General features: G+C 43.5%; 1 protein-coding gene across 1 annotated transcript; it reads left to right on the top strand.

Annotated features, from left to right (window-relative positions):
- Positions 1-7,456: 7,456 nt before the first annotated feature.
- cdk10 (cyclin dependent kinase 10) lies at positions 7,457-12,028 on the top strand. Its single transcript, XM_060928546.1, has 13 exons — positions 7,457-7,628; positions 8,144-8,216; positions 8,446-8,517; positions 8,599-8,701; positions 8,850-8,931; positions 9,051-9,118; positions 9,221-9,273; positions 9,376-9,445; positions 9,532-9,591; positions 10,431-10,554; positions 10,643-10,782; positions 10,923-10,975; positions 11,052-12,028. Exons 1-13 carry the CDS (start codon positions 7,539-7,541, stop codon positions 11,162-11,164), a joined length of 1,101 nt encoding a protein of 366 aa, XP_060784529.1. The 5' UTR covers positions 7,457-7,538; the 3' UTR covers positions 11,165-12,028.
- The last annotated feature ends 4,441 nt before the right edge of the window (positions 12,029-16,469 follow it).

Here is a 16,469-nt window from a genome sequence, read left to right as displayed (position 1 = left end):
CACCTGATCACGTGACATCACGTCATAGCACCACTGAGCTTGACGTGAAAAATCTGGAACGCTCATAGGCTCGTCAGAGTGAAGCGATCTGGCCGCCATATTACCACACCCAGCGGAGCGGCCCGGGCACACCTCTGCCGAGGAAGCGAAACTGGACATGTTATTTATACACGCCTGTGTGTGTGTGTGTGTGTGTGTGTGTGTGTGTGTGTGTGTGTGTGTGTGAATGGTCGACTTTTGTGGGGTGTTTGTGTTTTAATCATAATGTACACTATTCAATACATTCTATCATCATGGATACATTCAGGAAGATTACTGAAAATTGTATTATTATTATTATTTTTTTTTTATTATTATACGACATGACGGGCACAGTCAACTTTGATGGAGCGATATCAGAACCCTTCACTATCAAGAGTGGCATGAAGCAAGTATGTGTTCTTGCGCCAACCTTGTTTGGCATCTTCTTCTCCCTGCTGTTGAACTATGCATTCAGAGATTCAGAAGAAGGGGTCTTCCTGCACACCAGAAGTGATGGGAAGTTCTTCAGTCTGTCTCGCCTGAAGGCCAAGACCAAGGTCTGCACAGTTCTCACTAGAGAGATGCTGTTTGCAGATGATGCAGCTCTGATCTCTCACACCCAAGAAGACCTCCAGCTGATGATTGACAGGTTCGCCCATGCATGTGTGATGTTTGGGCTGACAATTAGCATAAAGACGACCTACATCATGGACCAGGACATTCCATCAATGCCATCAATCAGCATCAATAACGAGGTTCTGGAGGTCATGGAACAATTCACCTACTTGGGGTCCACAGTTCCCAGCAACCTGTCCCTCAATGCCGAAATTTCAAAGCACATTGCCAAAGCTGCTGCCATCATATCCAAGCTAAGCAAGAGAATGTGGGCTAACAGCCAGCTGTCAACGAACACCAAACTTACGGTGTACCAGGCGTGTGTCCTCAGCACCCTGCTTTACGGCAGTGAATCTTGGACCACTTACGTTAGACAGGAGCACTGCCTCAAGAGTTTCCACCTCCGCTGTCTTTGACATATCCTGGCCATTAAATAGCAGGACAAGGTATCCAACGCAGCAGTGCTGGAGACAGCAGGCTCCCTTAGCATACACCTCCTGCTCTGTCAGTGTCGCCTACGATGGCTGGGACACGTGCACCGCATGGAGGACGGCCAAATTCCTAAGGACCTCCTGTATGGGGAGCTAGCCAAGGGACACCGTCCAACTGGCCGTCCCATGCTGCAGTTCAAGAACGTCTGCAAGTGCAACATGAAACTGACAGACATCAACCCAGACAGGTGGGAGCAGTTTGCAGCTGATCGCAGCTGCTGGCATCACATTGTGAGAGAGGGCATCAGGAGGGGTGAGGAGAAGAGAAATCTACAACTGCAGATGAAAAGAGTGCTGCAGAAGCAGAGACAGCAAAACCAGACCACCAGTCAGCCGTCCAACTTCGTCTGCAACACTTGTGGCAGAGACTGCCATGCAAGGATCAGACTTCTGAACCACATCAGACGCTGCTCTCAGCAAGTTTGAATCAACCAAGGCGCAACCATTGTCTCCTAAGACAGAAGGATGGCAACAAAAAATTATTATTATTATTATTCGACCAAATAGAAACTATATAGACAATATGTGCATAACAGAGAAGAAAACAAAGTATACATTACAACATGACAGAACAGTTCTGGTTTCCACAGAGACGGAGACAGCATGTGAGTCAGCGTCCACAATAGTGACATCATTTCCTGTTGCCCGGAGGCTGTGAACCCTCATATACTGTTCCAGATCAGCAATTAAAAAAAACAAAACCAAATATATTCTATTGCACAGATGAAATGAAACTCATCATGTGAATAAAGTAACAGAGAGTTACATGGAGATATCACAAATTAACTCTTTAATTGATACCAATCCAAAGCTATAGTTACAAATTATGTATAATCAGTCAATCAATCATCTCTCCATCCATTATCTGTACAGGGTCGCAGGCGGGCTGGATCCTATCCCAGCTGACTCTGGGTGAGAGGCGGGGTTCACCCTAGACAAGTCACCACATCATCACAGGGCGACACACAGAGACACACAACCATTCACACTCACACCTACGGTCAATTTAGAGCCACCAATTATCCATCACACACGGGGAGAACATGCAAACTCCACACAGAAAGGCCCTGTTGGCCGCTGGGCTCAAACCCAGAACCTTCTTGCTGTGAGATGACAGTGCTAACCACTACACCACCATGCTGCTCCGTCAATCATCTAATAATAAAATTAAACATGTCCTAAATTCATTACAATTTACTGCATAATTGTAACAAAACAATACATTATTCTCATACTCCATTTATTAGAAAATATTTCCATACAGGTTAATATTTCCAAAACATTACAAAATTTTGACGTAAATTTCAAGAAAACCTCAATAACAACAGGCAATATCTATGTATAACTCTATCAAACAAAAATAAGATCAATATAACAATGTAATAATATAAAAAGCTGATGTGTTCAAGAAAATGAGGTGTGAGATATCAGTGTGAGCTCTGAGGAATAATCTCATCTCATTATCTGTAGCCGCTTTATCCTTCTACAGGGTCGCAGGCGAGCTGGATCCTATCCCAGCTGACTACGGGTGAAAGGCGGGGTTCACCCTGGACAAGTCGCCAGGTCATCACAGGGCTGACACATAGACACAGACAACCATTCACACTCACATTCACACCTACGCTCAATTTAGAGTCACCAGTTAACCTAACCTGCATGTCTTTGGACTGTGGGGGAAACCGGAGCACCCGGAGGAAACCCACGCGGACACGGGGAGAACATGCAAACTCCGCACAGAAAGGCCCTCGCCGGCCACGGGGCTCGAACCCGGACCTTCTTGCTGTGAGGCGACAGCGCTAACCACTACACCACCGTGCCGCCCCTCTGAGGAATAATCTATAAGTTATTGATCTCTATCAGGATCGATTCCTGTGGGATGTGAATGATGTGACCAATAAAAAAGAAAAAAAAACAATAACAGTGAAGAGGAACGCGATAAAGATCTGTAAGGAACGGGGGGTTAAGGTGAGAAAATAAGAGGAGGGAATGAAAGGGGGAAAATCAGGAGATTCTTTTCTTGGGGAAAATTTGATCGGTTACGACGCTTTAATGCGTAAACCAAATACACGCGGTGGGTGTGGTAAGATGGCGGCCAAATGGCTTCAGAGCTCAGCGTACTGCACGCTCAAGCCGGAAACAGGAAGTAACTGTAGAAAAAGCGTCATTATTATTATTATTATTATTATTATTATTATTATTATTATTATTATTATATGTAAAGTTTAATTTCTAAATTCCTGAAAATTATATTAATGTGAATGATTGTAAGAATAATTAATACCTGAAGGAATATAAAATAAATAAACAGTCATTACAATAACTAAACTATTTTTGTTTGCTTAATCGAAAGGTACTTATTTTTACAAACTACACACAACACGATACACACTGCACCTCCTGAGGACTGGGCCGGGTCAGAGAGGTCACGGAGTGGAACATGGCTGAGGGGAGTCAGGCTGGAGGAAGTGACTGAGGGGAAGCGTTAAAGCCAGGATTAGGACACAGAGACAGGGAGAGTGATTAGTGTGAGTGATTAGTGTGAGTGATTAGTGTTCAGTGATGGACACACAGTGAGGTTCTGATAGGGAATGGGTTCTGCAGCCAGCAGCTCAACACCACACATCGGTAATAGACACCATTCTTTTATATCTTAAAGTAGTGTCTGTCTGTCTCTCTCTGAGACTGTCTGTCTGTCTCAAACTACTGTAATGACAGTAAAATATTGTGGTACAGATTGTATCAGTGATTATTAGAACATTACTAACATTATGTATAATCCATAGTCTTAGTGTGATTGTTAGTGTTATAGCTAGTGTACCGTGTGTAAGACTTTTATCTGTACTGTTGTTGATGAAGCACAGTAACAGTGTGATGTTCCTCTTGGTGTTCTCTCATGGTAGCTCGACTGCTTAAATACTGTCACTGTTCTCCTGATGCCTAGAGCCGAAACTCAGTCCAATTTAATACACACGCGCACACACACACACACACACACACACACACACACACACACACACACACACACACACAGAAGAATAATTCAGCCTATCTGCTATTGTGAAAGGTTAATTAAACAAAAAAGTATGCCTTTGTTGATTGCACAAGTTAGATTTAGAAATGATATAAGCCCTGTTAGAAAGTGAAGCGCTGCCTACCCTGAGTCTCAAGTCTCTCACAGACTGGAACAGGTTTTCTTTTCACATTGTCCTGTATTCATCTCCATCCATCTGACCCTCAACCTTGACCAGTGTCCCTGTGATGAAAAGCATCTTCACAACACGATGCTACCACCACCATGCTTCACAGTAAGGAGGATGTGTTCAGGGTTTTCAATTTCCACCAAACATAGCGCTTTGTTCCAAGGTCAAAAAGTTACATTTTGTTCTCATCAGAACAGGGAACCTTTCAAATGGAATCTCATACAGATTTTTCTTTAGTAATGTGTTTCATCTTGTCACTAATTAGGGCCCGAGCCCTATGGGCGAAGGCCCTATTGTTCTTGTAAGAGTTCACTATTATTATTCTTCCGTCTTCTTCTTCTTCTTCTTCTTCTTCCGTCTTCTTCTTCTTCTTTATTTTTCTCCGCTGTTGGGCCATTTTCGGGGCACTTGCCATGGGCGAAAACGCACCAAATTTGGCACCAGTTCCGAGAATTGCCACCGCTACTCAGAACCAGAAGCCCAAACTTGGCCGGGGCTCAGGGCCTCTATAGCGCCCCCTAAGTCGTTGTGATTTTGGCCTCCCGCATTAAGGTGCCTGGGTGCCATGTAGTTTGTAGTAGTGGCATGCCTTTTGGTACGCATATGTATCTGACTAAGCCGGACAAAAATGTAATGCCAATGCATTAGCCACGCCCAACAGGAAGTGAGGTAATTTCACTTTTGTGCGAAATGCATGGCCACGAAGTCGGCGCAACTCCTCCTAGACCGTTCATAGGAATGTCACCAAAATTGATCCACATCATCTACAGACATGGCTGACAAAAGTTACTAAATACGTTTCACGTAGGATAAACCGTTCAGAAGTTATACGTCAATCAATTTTCGATGCAAAATTTTACATGCTTAAAAATTCATAACAAATCTTCTGATTGCTCAAAACTGCTCATACTTCACACGCAAATCACTCGTTGGGCTTCTGACATGTTACCCAATTTCTGTGATATTTCGCCACTGGGGGCGCTATTTTTGGGCAAAAATTCCAATCTTTCCTCAAATTTGGTCAAACTTCACGGCCACCCTCATACTACCTCCCATGTCATGTATACCACGTTTTGGAACTTTTCGTCCATGGGGGGCGCTGTTTTTGGCCGCCGCAATTGCTCCAAAACGGGTTTTTGGTTAATAATTCCATAATGCTTTTCCTTCACACCACTACCTTGTGATAGTACGTTGCTGTTGTAGACACTTATTTTTCCAACTCATAATCGCTCATGTACAGCATAGCGCCACCTACTGACATGGGAAAAACCAAAAAATTTATTCTTCAAAAATCTATATCTCATCTTCTATTTTCTCAATTGTCATCAAACTTCATATGCAAACTCTTCATAGCTCACCTGACATATACGCCAAATTTTGTGCCCTTTCGCCACTGGGGGCGCTATTTTTGGGCAAAAAATCCAATCTTTCCTCAAATTTGGTCAAACTTCACGGCCACCCGCTTACTACCTCCCATGTCATGTATACCACATCTTGGGAATTTTCGTCCATGGGGGGCGCTGTTTTTGGCCGACACAATTGCTCCATAACGGGTTTTTGGTAAATAATTCCATAATGCTTTTCCTTCACACCACTACCTTGTGATAGTACGTTGCTGTTGTGGACACTTATTTTTCCAAATCATAATCGCTCATGTACAGCATAGCGCCACCTACTGACATGGGAAAAACCAGAACATTTATTCTTCAAAAATCTATATCTCATCTTCTATTTACTCAATTGTCATCAAACTTCATACACAAACTCTTCATAGCTCACCTGACATATACGCCAAATTTTGTGCACTTTCGCCCCTGGGGGTGCTGGTTATGGCAAAAATGATATTGCAGCTTCTGATTTGTCAAACTTGGCAAGCAAACTCTTTACAAGACCCTTACTGGGGCGCTTGCCATGGTCGACAACGCACGAAATTTGGCTCCTTTTTCTTAGACTGCCACCGCTACTGAGAACCAGAAGCCCAGATCCAGGCGGGCCTCAGGGCCTCTATAGCGCCCCCCGAGCACCGTGCAGTGCGAGACCCTATTGTTACCATGTGTCCAATTCTGTGCTTTGTCGCCATTGTGGGAGTAATGTCTCTTGCCGAAGAAGCTGTGGAAGTTATTTCACGGGGACGCATGCCCCCGCCCCCCTTGGCCGCTGGCGCAAGGGCCCGTCGAGGCCGCTTGCGGCTTTAATTCTTCTTCTTCTTAATCTCTGTATTGAGTGTACACTTGGTTTTGTGCAGTAAATGAAGCTGGTTCATCACTGCAACCCCTGGACAGCGGCACATCACGACCATCATCTTTATCTCCTTCCTGTCCCCCAGCCCCGCCCATCATCATCATCACAGCTCCATCCCGAGAGAACCTGTTGGCTCCGTGTATCGGACACCCCATAGAGGAGGCGAACCGAGAGCGCAGACCGGACAACCGTATCATTGTGGGGGGGAGTTTCATCAGCAGCAGGGCCTAACACACACACACACACACACACACACACACACACACACACACACACGACATGCACACAATTACATCACTGAGAGAGCCACACAGGTATTCCCTCTATTTATGTATCTATTTCTCTGTCTATCTAACTGTGTAGATAATAGATTTTATATCCAGTTGAGTGTAAATTGGTTTATACTCTGTACGAAATGATGTACACAAAGATTTTTATGTATGTATTTTGACTGAGAGGTAAAATATGTTTAATATGTCAGATATTACTATATAATATACACTTCCATCATCACTTAATGTGTAAATAAATAACAAAATCATTATAAACATTTAGAAACTATGGAACAACCGCTATTGAAGTTATTGATGGAGCCTGGCCCACTGATCTCTACGTAAAAAATAAAATAAAATAAGAACATTTATATAATAAATAAATAAATTTAAAATATTAATTAAAATACTATTAATAAAATATTAATAAAACAATATTTTATTTTTTAAATAAATATTTTATATATTTTATAATATTTTATATGAATAAAAATATTTAAAAAATTTCTACATTTTTACATCGAGATCATTTCATTGGTCTGGCCAGAGTACCACGTGACCTCACAGCCAAATCCCGCGACATTCTTCGCCCTGCTAACATCTCGCGAGACTTCAAACTCGCTAATGCGAGCAGTGAAGATGCGGAAGTGTTAGCGGTGTGGGAGCGCGCTGGCCTTCAGTGTGGTGCTGCTGATCAGATGGAGACCGCGGCGGAACCGGAACCGGAACCCGTCAGGCTGAAATCACTGAAAACCAGCAGGAGCTTCACTGTTCCACACACCGAGCGGGTAAGAGAACGCTAATGCTAACGCTAATGCTAACGGACCACAATCCGGGAAAACCCTCAGGATTAACTTCAACTAAAGCTCAGTCTCCATCTCTCTCTCTCTCCTCTCTCTCCCCTCCCTCTCTCTCTTCCCCCCCCTCTCTCTTCCCCCCCTCTCCCCCCTCCCTCTCTCTTCCCCCCCTCTCCCCCCTCCCTCTCTCTCTCCCCCTCTCTCCCTCCCCTCTCTCTCTCTCTCTCTCTCTCTCTCTCTCTCTCCCCCCTCCCTCTCTCTCTCTCCCCCCTCCCTCTCTCTCTCTCTCCCCTCCCTCTCTCTCTCTCCCCCTCTCTCCCTCCCCTCTCTCTCTCTCTCTCTCTCTCTGTCCCCCCCCCCCCCCCCCCCCCCCCGTCTGTTCAGTTGAATCTGAGTGTAAGTGTATTATAAGTGCTGAGATGTTGGTGTTCCAGTGTGTGTTAGTGTGTGGACAGATGTCAGAGTTCTGTATAGAGGTGTGTGTGTGTGTGTGTGTGTTCGTTCAGTTGGGGAACTGCAGGAGTGTGAAAGAGTTTGAGAAGCTGAACCGCATCGGAGAGGGAACATACGGCATTGTGTGTGAGTTTGAACTGCTTACACACACACGCGCGCGCACACACTCTTATCCAGCTGAGTGTCTTATGTGAGAGCGCCTGACGCCTAATAATAACAGGATTAATAACAACATTAATAACAATACCATATTCTGGGTCTTGAACTCAGTACCTTTTGGTCACCTTAAACACAGGAATACCAAAGACTTTATTAAAATCCGTGTGTGTGTGTGTGTGTGTGTGTGTATAAACAGACCGAGCTCGTGACACACGCACACATGAGATCGTGGCCCTTAAGAAAGTGCGCATGGATAAAGAGAAAGACGGTGAGTTTTGTGTGTGTGCGCGCATTCTCCATCTGCTAACAGAGACACTGTTCTAATTAAACTGTGTGTGTGTGTGTGTAGGGATCCCGATCAGCAGTCTGAGAGAGATCACGCTGCTCCTCAGGCTCAGACACCCAAACATTGTGGAGCTGAAGGAGGTGGTGGTGGGGAGCCAGTTAGAGAGGTGTGGGATGGACACGGACACACACACACAGAGTATCGTCTTATAGCAGTATATTTACCCATAACATCTGATTGTGAAGCTTCTTCATGTCTAAAATATCACCAGTGATGTGTGTGTGTGTGTGTGTGTGTGTGTGTGTGTGTTCCAGTTTGTTCCTGGTGATGAGTTACTGTGAGCAGGATTTGGCCAGCCTCCTGGAGAACATGCAGTCTCCATTCTCAGAGGCACAGGTAAGTTCTTACACACACACACACACACACACACACACACACACACACACACACCATAACAACAGTGTGTTGTGCTTGGAGAGGGGCAGTCAGGTGTGTGTGTGTGTGTGTGTGTGTAGGTGAAGTGTATCGTTCTGCAACTGCTAAGGGGTCTGGTGTATCTCCATCACAACTTCATCCTGCACAGGTGAGAGACACGCCCACATGTTTTGACATGCCTATTATGTCCCTGACACACCCACTGTCCCTGACACGCCCACTACCCCTGACACGCCCACTGTCCCTGCAGGGATCTGAAGGTGTCCAATCTGCTGATGACAGATAAAGGCTGTGTGAAGATCGGTGAGTGTCTCTCACACGCGCACACATACACACACATAATGTGTGTGTATGTATGTATGTAAAACATGGCTGTTTGTGTTATTGACCTGTGTGTGTGTGTAGCGGATTTTGGCCTGGCGCGTGTGTATGGTGTCCCCCAGCAGCCCATGACCCCTAAAGTAGTGACATTATGGTGAGTGTGACATCATCAGCTTCACTGCTCAGAACAATTCCCCCCAAGTCTGCTGACAGCTGTGATCTTATTTCCTGTGTGTGCAGGTACAGAGCACCTGAGCTCCTCCTGGGCACCAAGACACAGACCACTGCACTGGACATGTGGTACGACCCACGCGCTGACCCGTCACTTAACGACCCCTCACTAATGATCAGTAACAGTTGATCTCTGTTTAAAGTTTGTCACTCTGTGTTCACACCAATCACTGTGAGAGCATCAGCGTGACCGGGTTGTTTGTTTTCAGTGATCCAGCGTCTCTCAGCGGTGAGCAGCAGTTTAATGGTGGGTGGTGTGTTTGAGCTATGATAGGGTTTGGCAGCAACCAGTATAGAAAAGTTCTGCTTGAAAGAATCCCTGAGGACACAGTCGCGTAAATTTGGTTCCATTCAAACCGTTCCTGAGTCCAGTGGAGGAGAAATTAATAATCACGGTGATGAGTTTCCCACATAAACACATTAAACAGTAATCACTGATGTGATGAAGTTTTCTGTGAGGAGAAATGTGTGTGTGTGTGTGTGAGAGAGAGAGAGAGGTTTCTATAACGAGTCTCTAGTGTGAGTTCTGTGTAACAGTCAGAGGTGAAGCTGGAACTGTAAGTTTTCTGACGGAGGGCGGAGTTTACACTAACGTTTCTCAGGAACACGATGGAGTTTTTTGTCTTAACTCTGAGAGAATAAAGAGTCTGGGGAGGGAAGGTGTTTACATAACTGTGTAAAGACAGACTGTTTATTGCTGCTATAATGAAAGTAACAACAGGAACTAACTCGTTTCACTGAACATTAAATGTAACTATAAATGGATAAAAGTATCACGTGTTAAATAAAAGTGCGTGTTTCAGGTTGTGAACAGGCAGTGCTGCTGCACTAATGCATCCTCAGGTTTAAGCCATTCAGAGTGGTGTGTGTGTGTGTGTGTGTGTGTGTGTGTGTGTGTGTGTGTGCAGGGCGGTGGGATGTATCCTGGCTGAGCTCCTGGCCCATAAGCCCCTGTTGCCGGGCAGCTCAGAGATCCAACAGCTGGATCTGATTGTGCAGCTGTTGGGAACACCGAATGAGAACATCTGGCCGGTACACAGTCACAGGGTGAATTTATTTTGTGTGAGGGTTTTATTTTAAAGTTTTGTTGAGGTGTGTGTGTGTGTGTGTGTGAGTGTAGGGTTTCTCGCGGCTCCCCCTGGTGGGTCAGTACAGTTTGAGGAAGCAGCCGTACAACAATCTGAAGAACAAATTCACCTGGCTGTCAGAGGCTGGACTCCGCCTCCTCAACCTGCTCTTCATGTACAACCCCCAGCGCAGGTATACACACACACACACACACACACACACACACACACACACAGAGTTTAATCTTAGTTTAAATGTATTTAATTTTATTCCCCATGTTTGAACATCATGAAGTCTATCACTATATGGTGTGTGTGTGTGCGCTTTTTTAGAGCTTCGGCTAAAGACTGCTTGGAGAGCTCATACTTCAAAGAGAAGCCACTGCGTAAGTATCACAGTGTGTGTGTGGGAGAGAGAGAGAGAGAGAGATGATGGTGATGATTTTTTGTGTGTGTGTGCAGCATGCGAGCCAGAGCTCATGCCCACCTTCCCTCACCATCGGAACAAACGGACAGGGCCTGTAGCTGAGAGCCAATCAAAACGGAGCAAAGCAGGCCACTCTCTTGCATCCTGATCCTCAACACCCAATCAGAAAGAGCTGTAGTTCTGCAACCAAGAGCTAATCAGAATCAAGCACCGCCTCAGTGTTAACAGCCAATCAGAAGGAACTGATGTGTGATGACAGGCCTGAGGGAACAGAACACAGCACACCTGTGACAGGTGACACAGCTGCTTGTGTGTGTGTGTGTGTGTGTGTGTGTGTGTGTGTGTATTAAATACTTGTGCCATGTGTCCCAGTGTAAGACATTATTAAACTTTGTGTATTCGTTACACTGTAACTCCGCCCACCTTGACCCCTGAACCCCAGAGTAAAGTGAACGCCCCGAACACTAATCTGACCTGCTGAAGGTTTTAGAAAGTCCAGAGTCCCCTGCTGTCCCTCGCTGTCCCCTGCCTGACTGTGAGACCGGGCTGTGGACTGCCGGGTGGGTACAGCACCCCCTAGGGGACAGATTCAGCCTCTGTGTCTTCCAAAAACCAGAAAGTTGTATCAACAACTCGACAGAATAAACTAACTCTGGCAGAATAAACACTAGCCACTCCTTCCCCTCCCAGGTGGAGCAGCGCTGTAACGTTTACCTCAGAGTCAGGAGACGGTGTGTTTGAGTCCCACTGATGACTTGTTTTTGTTTTGAATCCTTTAATCTCAGTACAATCTCAGTTCTCTTTTCATCTCATCCCTTCATTTCATTTCTGAAGGAAAACACTTCGGTCTATACCTCCATGACCCCCCCCCCACACACACACACACACACTAACAGCTCATGATGTGAAAATAATTCAAACTAATGAAGTTTTCTGTACAAAACTCACCTTCAAGACCTCAGTTCCATTAAATGTGTTAATAAATGATAAAAGATGATTTTGTTGGATTATTTCTTGTTTGTGTTTCATGTCTCCAGTTAAACCTGCTGGTGAATTACGTCAGGCTCCATCCCACTCCTCTCACATCAGTGCTTTCAGTTGTTTCTGGTACAAATTACAACAAAACCTACGGATTTTTAAATGGTTTTATTAATCAGAAACGACAACTGACTTTTTAAAATTAGCTTTCAAGGTATCTTTAATGTCCCCTGAGGGCGATTCATTTTGCAGCCAGCAGAAAAAACACGCTCACCAACAATAAATACAGTCACAATTGAGACATAAAATTGATATGAAGTAAAAGTGCCGAGGGGTAAAAACCCTCCAGCTGCAAACTGCTGTTCATGTGTAACGTCATTAACATATTATGGAACTTTTTCATTTTGGTGTTTAAAATAATAGAAAGCTTATATTTATGTATATTTTTGTTCGTAAATACTGCAGCTCCTTTAGAGAAATGCACCGTGGGTTTATGATGGTAGCTGATGGTCCCTGTAGTTGTTGTAGAATTAAGGTGGTGTTTACATTAGACCGTATCCGTCTCGTTTTCGTCGCGGATGCACTGTCCGTTCACATAAAACACCGGGAAACGACTCCACAGGCGGAACAGCTTGAATCCGCCAGGGCCCACGTATTCAACCCAGTTCGTATCTGATCCGGTGCTGTGTAAACATTGAGGAACGAGGATACGCTGTGCTGAGCTCTAGCTGACGTCGTCATTGGACAACATCACTGTGACATCCACCTTCCTGATTCGCTGGCGTTGGTCATGCCACGTTGGTCATGTGACGCGACTGCTGAAAAACGGCGCGGACTTCACTTCCTGCTATTTGTCCCGAATCACTGCTCGTGCGCTTCACTCGCGCGCTCTGTGAGCTGCGCAGGGCCGGAGTGCGCACCCTCCAGAGGGCACTCGCTGTTCAGGGCGGAGTGATTTGGAGCGCAGGATGCTTGCGGAGCCGAGCGTATCCGTGTATTGGCGTTGCTGTGTGCACGCGAATCGTTTTAAAAACGTTAATCTGATGATCTGCTGATACGGTCTAATGTAAACCCCACCTAACTGTGATTCTGCCTTTAACTGTGAAGGCGGCTCCTGATGATAAGGGTTGAGTTACTGCCTCATTAATGGTGTTGGTTTATTAGAGTTATGGCTCTGTTCACACCTGATTTTCATCTCTGTCCTGACTCATACAGTGCTGTTATACTATACACACACACACACCCTGAGTAAACACTGATTCTCCACCTCATTGTTCTGAGGTAAATATTCAGCACTCAGCAGTTCACTGGAGAAAAGAGAAACATGGCATCCATGGTGTTTTTTTTTAAATTATAAACACTCTCTCTGTGAAACTCTGTGACACTGATAAAGACTTTTGCACTCCAGGGCTGTAGGGTGCAGTGTTGGGTACAGGGGGATGTACAATACAGAATATAGTACAGTATGGCTTAATGAAGTGTTGTGTTGTGAAGGCCGAGCATTTTTTTTTTTTAAATGTGCATGACGTTGCATAAATATTGGCACTTTTTGTAAAAAATTACACAGAATATATATAACACACACATGTGAAAGCCATCCCCCAGCTGTGTTCATCTGCAAAGAAGGAATTCTCCGGTGGGAACATCGCTTGCAGAAGTGTTTAGACTCAAATGAAGGATATGTAGAGAAATAGCTTTGTTATTTTCATAAATAATTTTTTTTTCAATTTGTCTTAGAACTTTTTGACTTAGCCTCGTGTATACACACACATCCATAATATGGATTACTACAGTTGTTATACAGCTATTTACTATTCACTGTATTTTTATTATTTACTGGTTGATCTCAGACTCATTAAGAAGGAATGAAACTCGTCCACTAATGACCTTTTGATGAGACACAGCTGTTAATTGAAAAGCGTTCCAGGTGACTCCCTCATGAAGCTGGTTAAGAGAATGATGAGTGTGTAAAGCGTCATCAAGGGAAACATTGGATACTTTGACGAAGCTAAAATATCTAACATTTAAACACTTTTTTTTTTGTTTACCCCATAATTCCAGATATGTTCCAGATGTTATTTCATAGTGTTTGATGTCTTCAGTTTTGTTCCACAGTGTAGAGAATCGTCACAATACAGAAACGCCTGTGAATGAGTCGAGTAGGGGGGTACAAACTTTATTTAAAGGAATATTTTACATAAATACAAACAAATTGTTAGTTTTGAAAAATGTATTTTATTTCTAATTTGTTTTCTGGGACTGTTTTTCCTGAAGGTATACATATGAGATTGTACATGTAGAAATTCCTTCTCTTGTCCACAGGCAGTGTTTTTCTGAACAAAAATGTCATAATCTGAATTTTTTTGTGCGTTTTTGTGTTAAAATAAAACCATACAACATGTCTTTATGTCTTCTTTCTGTTCTTTTTTTATATATTAATTTGTGTTTATTCCCTGAGAGGGTGCCAGTTATTCTGGAGGATGTTTTTATGTTATTGATGTGATATTCAGGTCATTTATCTGTTTACCTAATGACATACAGTGCTGAGCGTAAATGAGTGCACCCCCTTTGAAAAGTAACATTTTAAACAATATCTCAGTGAACACAAACAATTTCCAAAATGTTGACGAGACAAAGTTTAATATAACATCTGTTTAACTTATAACGTGAAAGTAAGGTTAATAATATAAACTTAGATTACACATTTTTCAGTTTTACTCAAATTAGGGTGGTGCAAAAATGAGTACACCCCACAACAAAAACTACTCCATCTAGTACTTTGTATGGCCTCCATGATTTTTAATGACAGCACCAAGTCTTCTAGGCATGGAATGAACAAGTTGGCGACATTTTGCAACATCAATCTTTTTCCATTTTTCAACAACGACCTCTTTTAGTGACTGGATGCTGGATGGAGAGCGATGCTCAACTTGTCTCTTCAGAATTCCCCAAAGAAAATAATTTCTTTACACCACAAAGGTGAAGGCTACAAGAAGATAGTTATATACATTTTTTTTATACATGTTCAAAATAAAATAAATTCATTCATTCATTCAAGATCAGCAAAGCTTTACTTATCAGTCAGAATACTGTAGCAAAAGTGGGACAAAAATTTAAGAAAGATGGAACTGCAACCATCTCACAGAGACGTCCAGGTCGTCCACGGAAGTTAACACCTCGACAGGAGCGTCTTCTGATGAGAAGGGTTGAAGAAAATCGGCATGCAAGTTCACTGCAGTTATCTAAAGAAGTAGAAAGCCAAACTGGGGTGACTATTTCCTGTGACACAATACGACGTACGCTGCAGAGGAATGGCATGCATGGATGCCGTCCACAAAAGAAGCCTCTCCTAAAGCCCAGGCACAAAAAAGCCCGCCTAGAGTTTGCCAGGGCCCATGCTGACAAAGATGAAGACTACTGGGACTCTATACTCTGGAGTGATGAGACCAAGATAAATGTTTTTGGAACTGATAGCTTCAAAACTGTATGGCATCACAAAGGTGAGGAATACAAAGAAAAATGCCTGGTGCCTACAGTGAAACATGGTGGTGGCAGCGTCCTTATGTGGGGCTGCATGAGTGCTGCTGGTGTCGGGGAGCTGCATTTCATCGATGGCATCATGAATTCGCAGATGTATTGGTCTATACTGAAAGAGAAGATGCTACCATCACTCCGTGCCCTTGGTTGTTGTGCATGTTTCCAACATGACTAAACACACATCTAAGGCCTCTGTTGGATTTCTGAAGAAGAACAGGGTGAAAGTGATTCAGTGGCCAAGTATGTCTCCTGATCTGAACCCAATCGAACACCTATGGGGAATTCTGAAGAAACAAGTTGAGCATCACTCTCCATCCAGCATCCAGTCACTAAAAGAGGTCATTGTTGAAGAATGGAAAAAGATTGATGTTGCAAAATGTCGCCAACTTGTTCATTCCATGCCTAGAAGACTTGGTGCTGTCATTAAAAATCATGGAGGCCATACAAAGTACTAGATGTAGTAGTTTTTGTTGTGGGGTGTACTCATTTTTGCACCACCCTAATTTGAGTAAAACTGAAAAATGTGTAATCTAAGTTTATATTATTAACCTTACTTTCACGTTATAAGTTAAACAGATGTTATATTAAACTTTGTCTTGTCAACATTTTGGAAATTGTTTGTGTTCACTGAGATATTGTTTAAAACGTTACTTTTCAAAGGGGCTGTACTTATTTACGCTGAGCACTGTAAGAAATGCAGATTAAAATATTGACACACTGCACTCAGAGTTTTACAGCAAATACAAAAAGTCATAAAACTAACTAGTGAATATAAACAAAGAATCAGAAATGAATAATGTAATAAAATGATATTCTAATAAATAATTATTGTAAATAATAATAAACAAGTAAAATATTTAAAGCAGAAGAATCACAAACTCAAAACCACATGTGTAGAGGAACTCGCTGATGATGTACTGAGTTCTGACAAGAGAGGG

This window comes from Neoarius graeffei, chromosome 8, assembly GCF_027579695.1.
Source record: "Neoarius graeffei isolate fNeoGra1 chromosome 8, fNeoGra1.pri, whole genome shotgun sequence".
NCBI classification, from domain to species: domain Eukaryota; kingdom Metazoa; phylum Chordata; class Actinopteri; order Siluriformes; family Ariidae; genus Neoarius; species Neoarius graeffei.
This window is presented reverse-complemented; position numbering and strand designations above follow the sequence as displayed.

Bases quoted from the DNA above. Each gene is read 5' to 3' on its own strand.
- cdk10 (XM_060928546.1), top strand. From the start codon at position 7,539: ATGGAGACCGCGGCGGAACCGGAACCGGAACCCGTCAGGCTGAAATCA. The intron at 9,592-10,430 runs GTACGACCCACG...GTGTGTGTGCAG, and splicing joins ACCACTGCACTGGACATGTG to GGCGGTGGGATGTATCCTGG. The intron at 10,783-10,922 runs GTATACACACAC...GCGCTTTTTTAG, and splicing joins ATGTACAACCCCCAGCGCAG to AGCTTCGGCTAAAGACTGCT.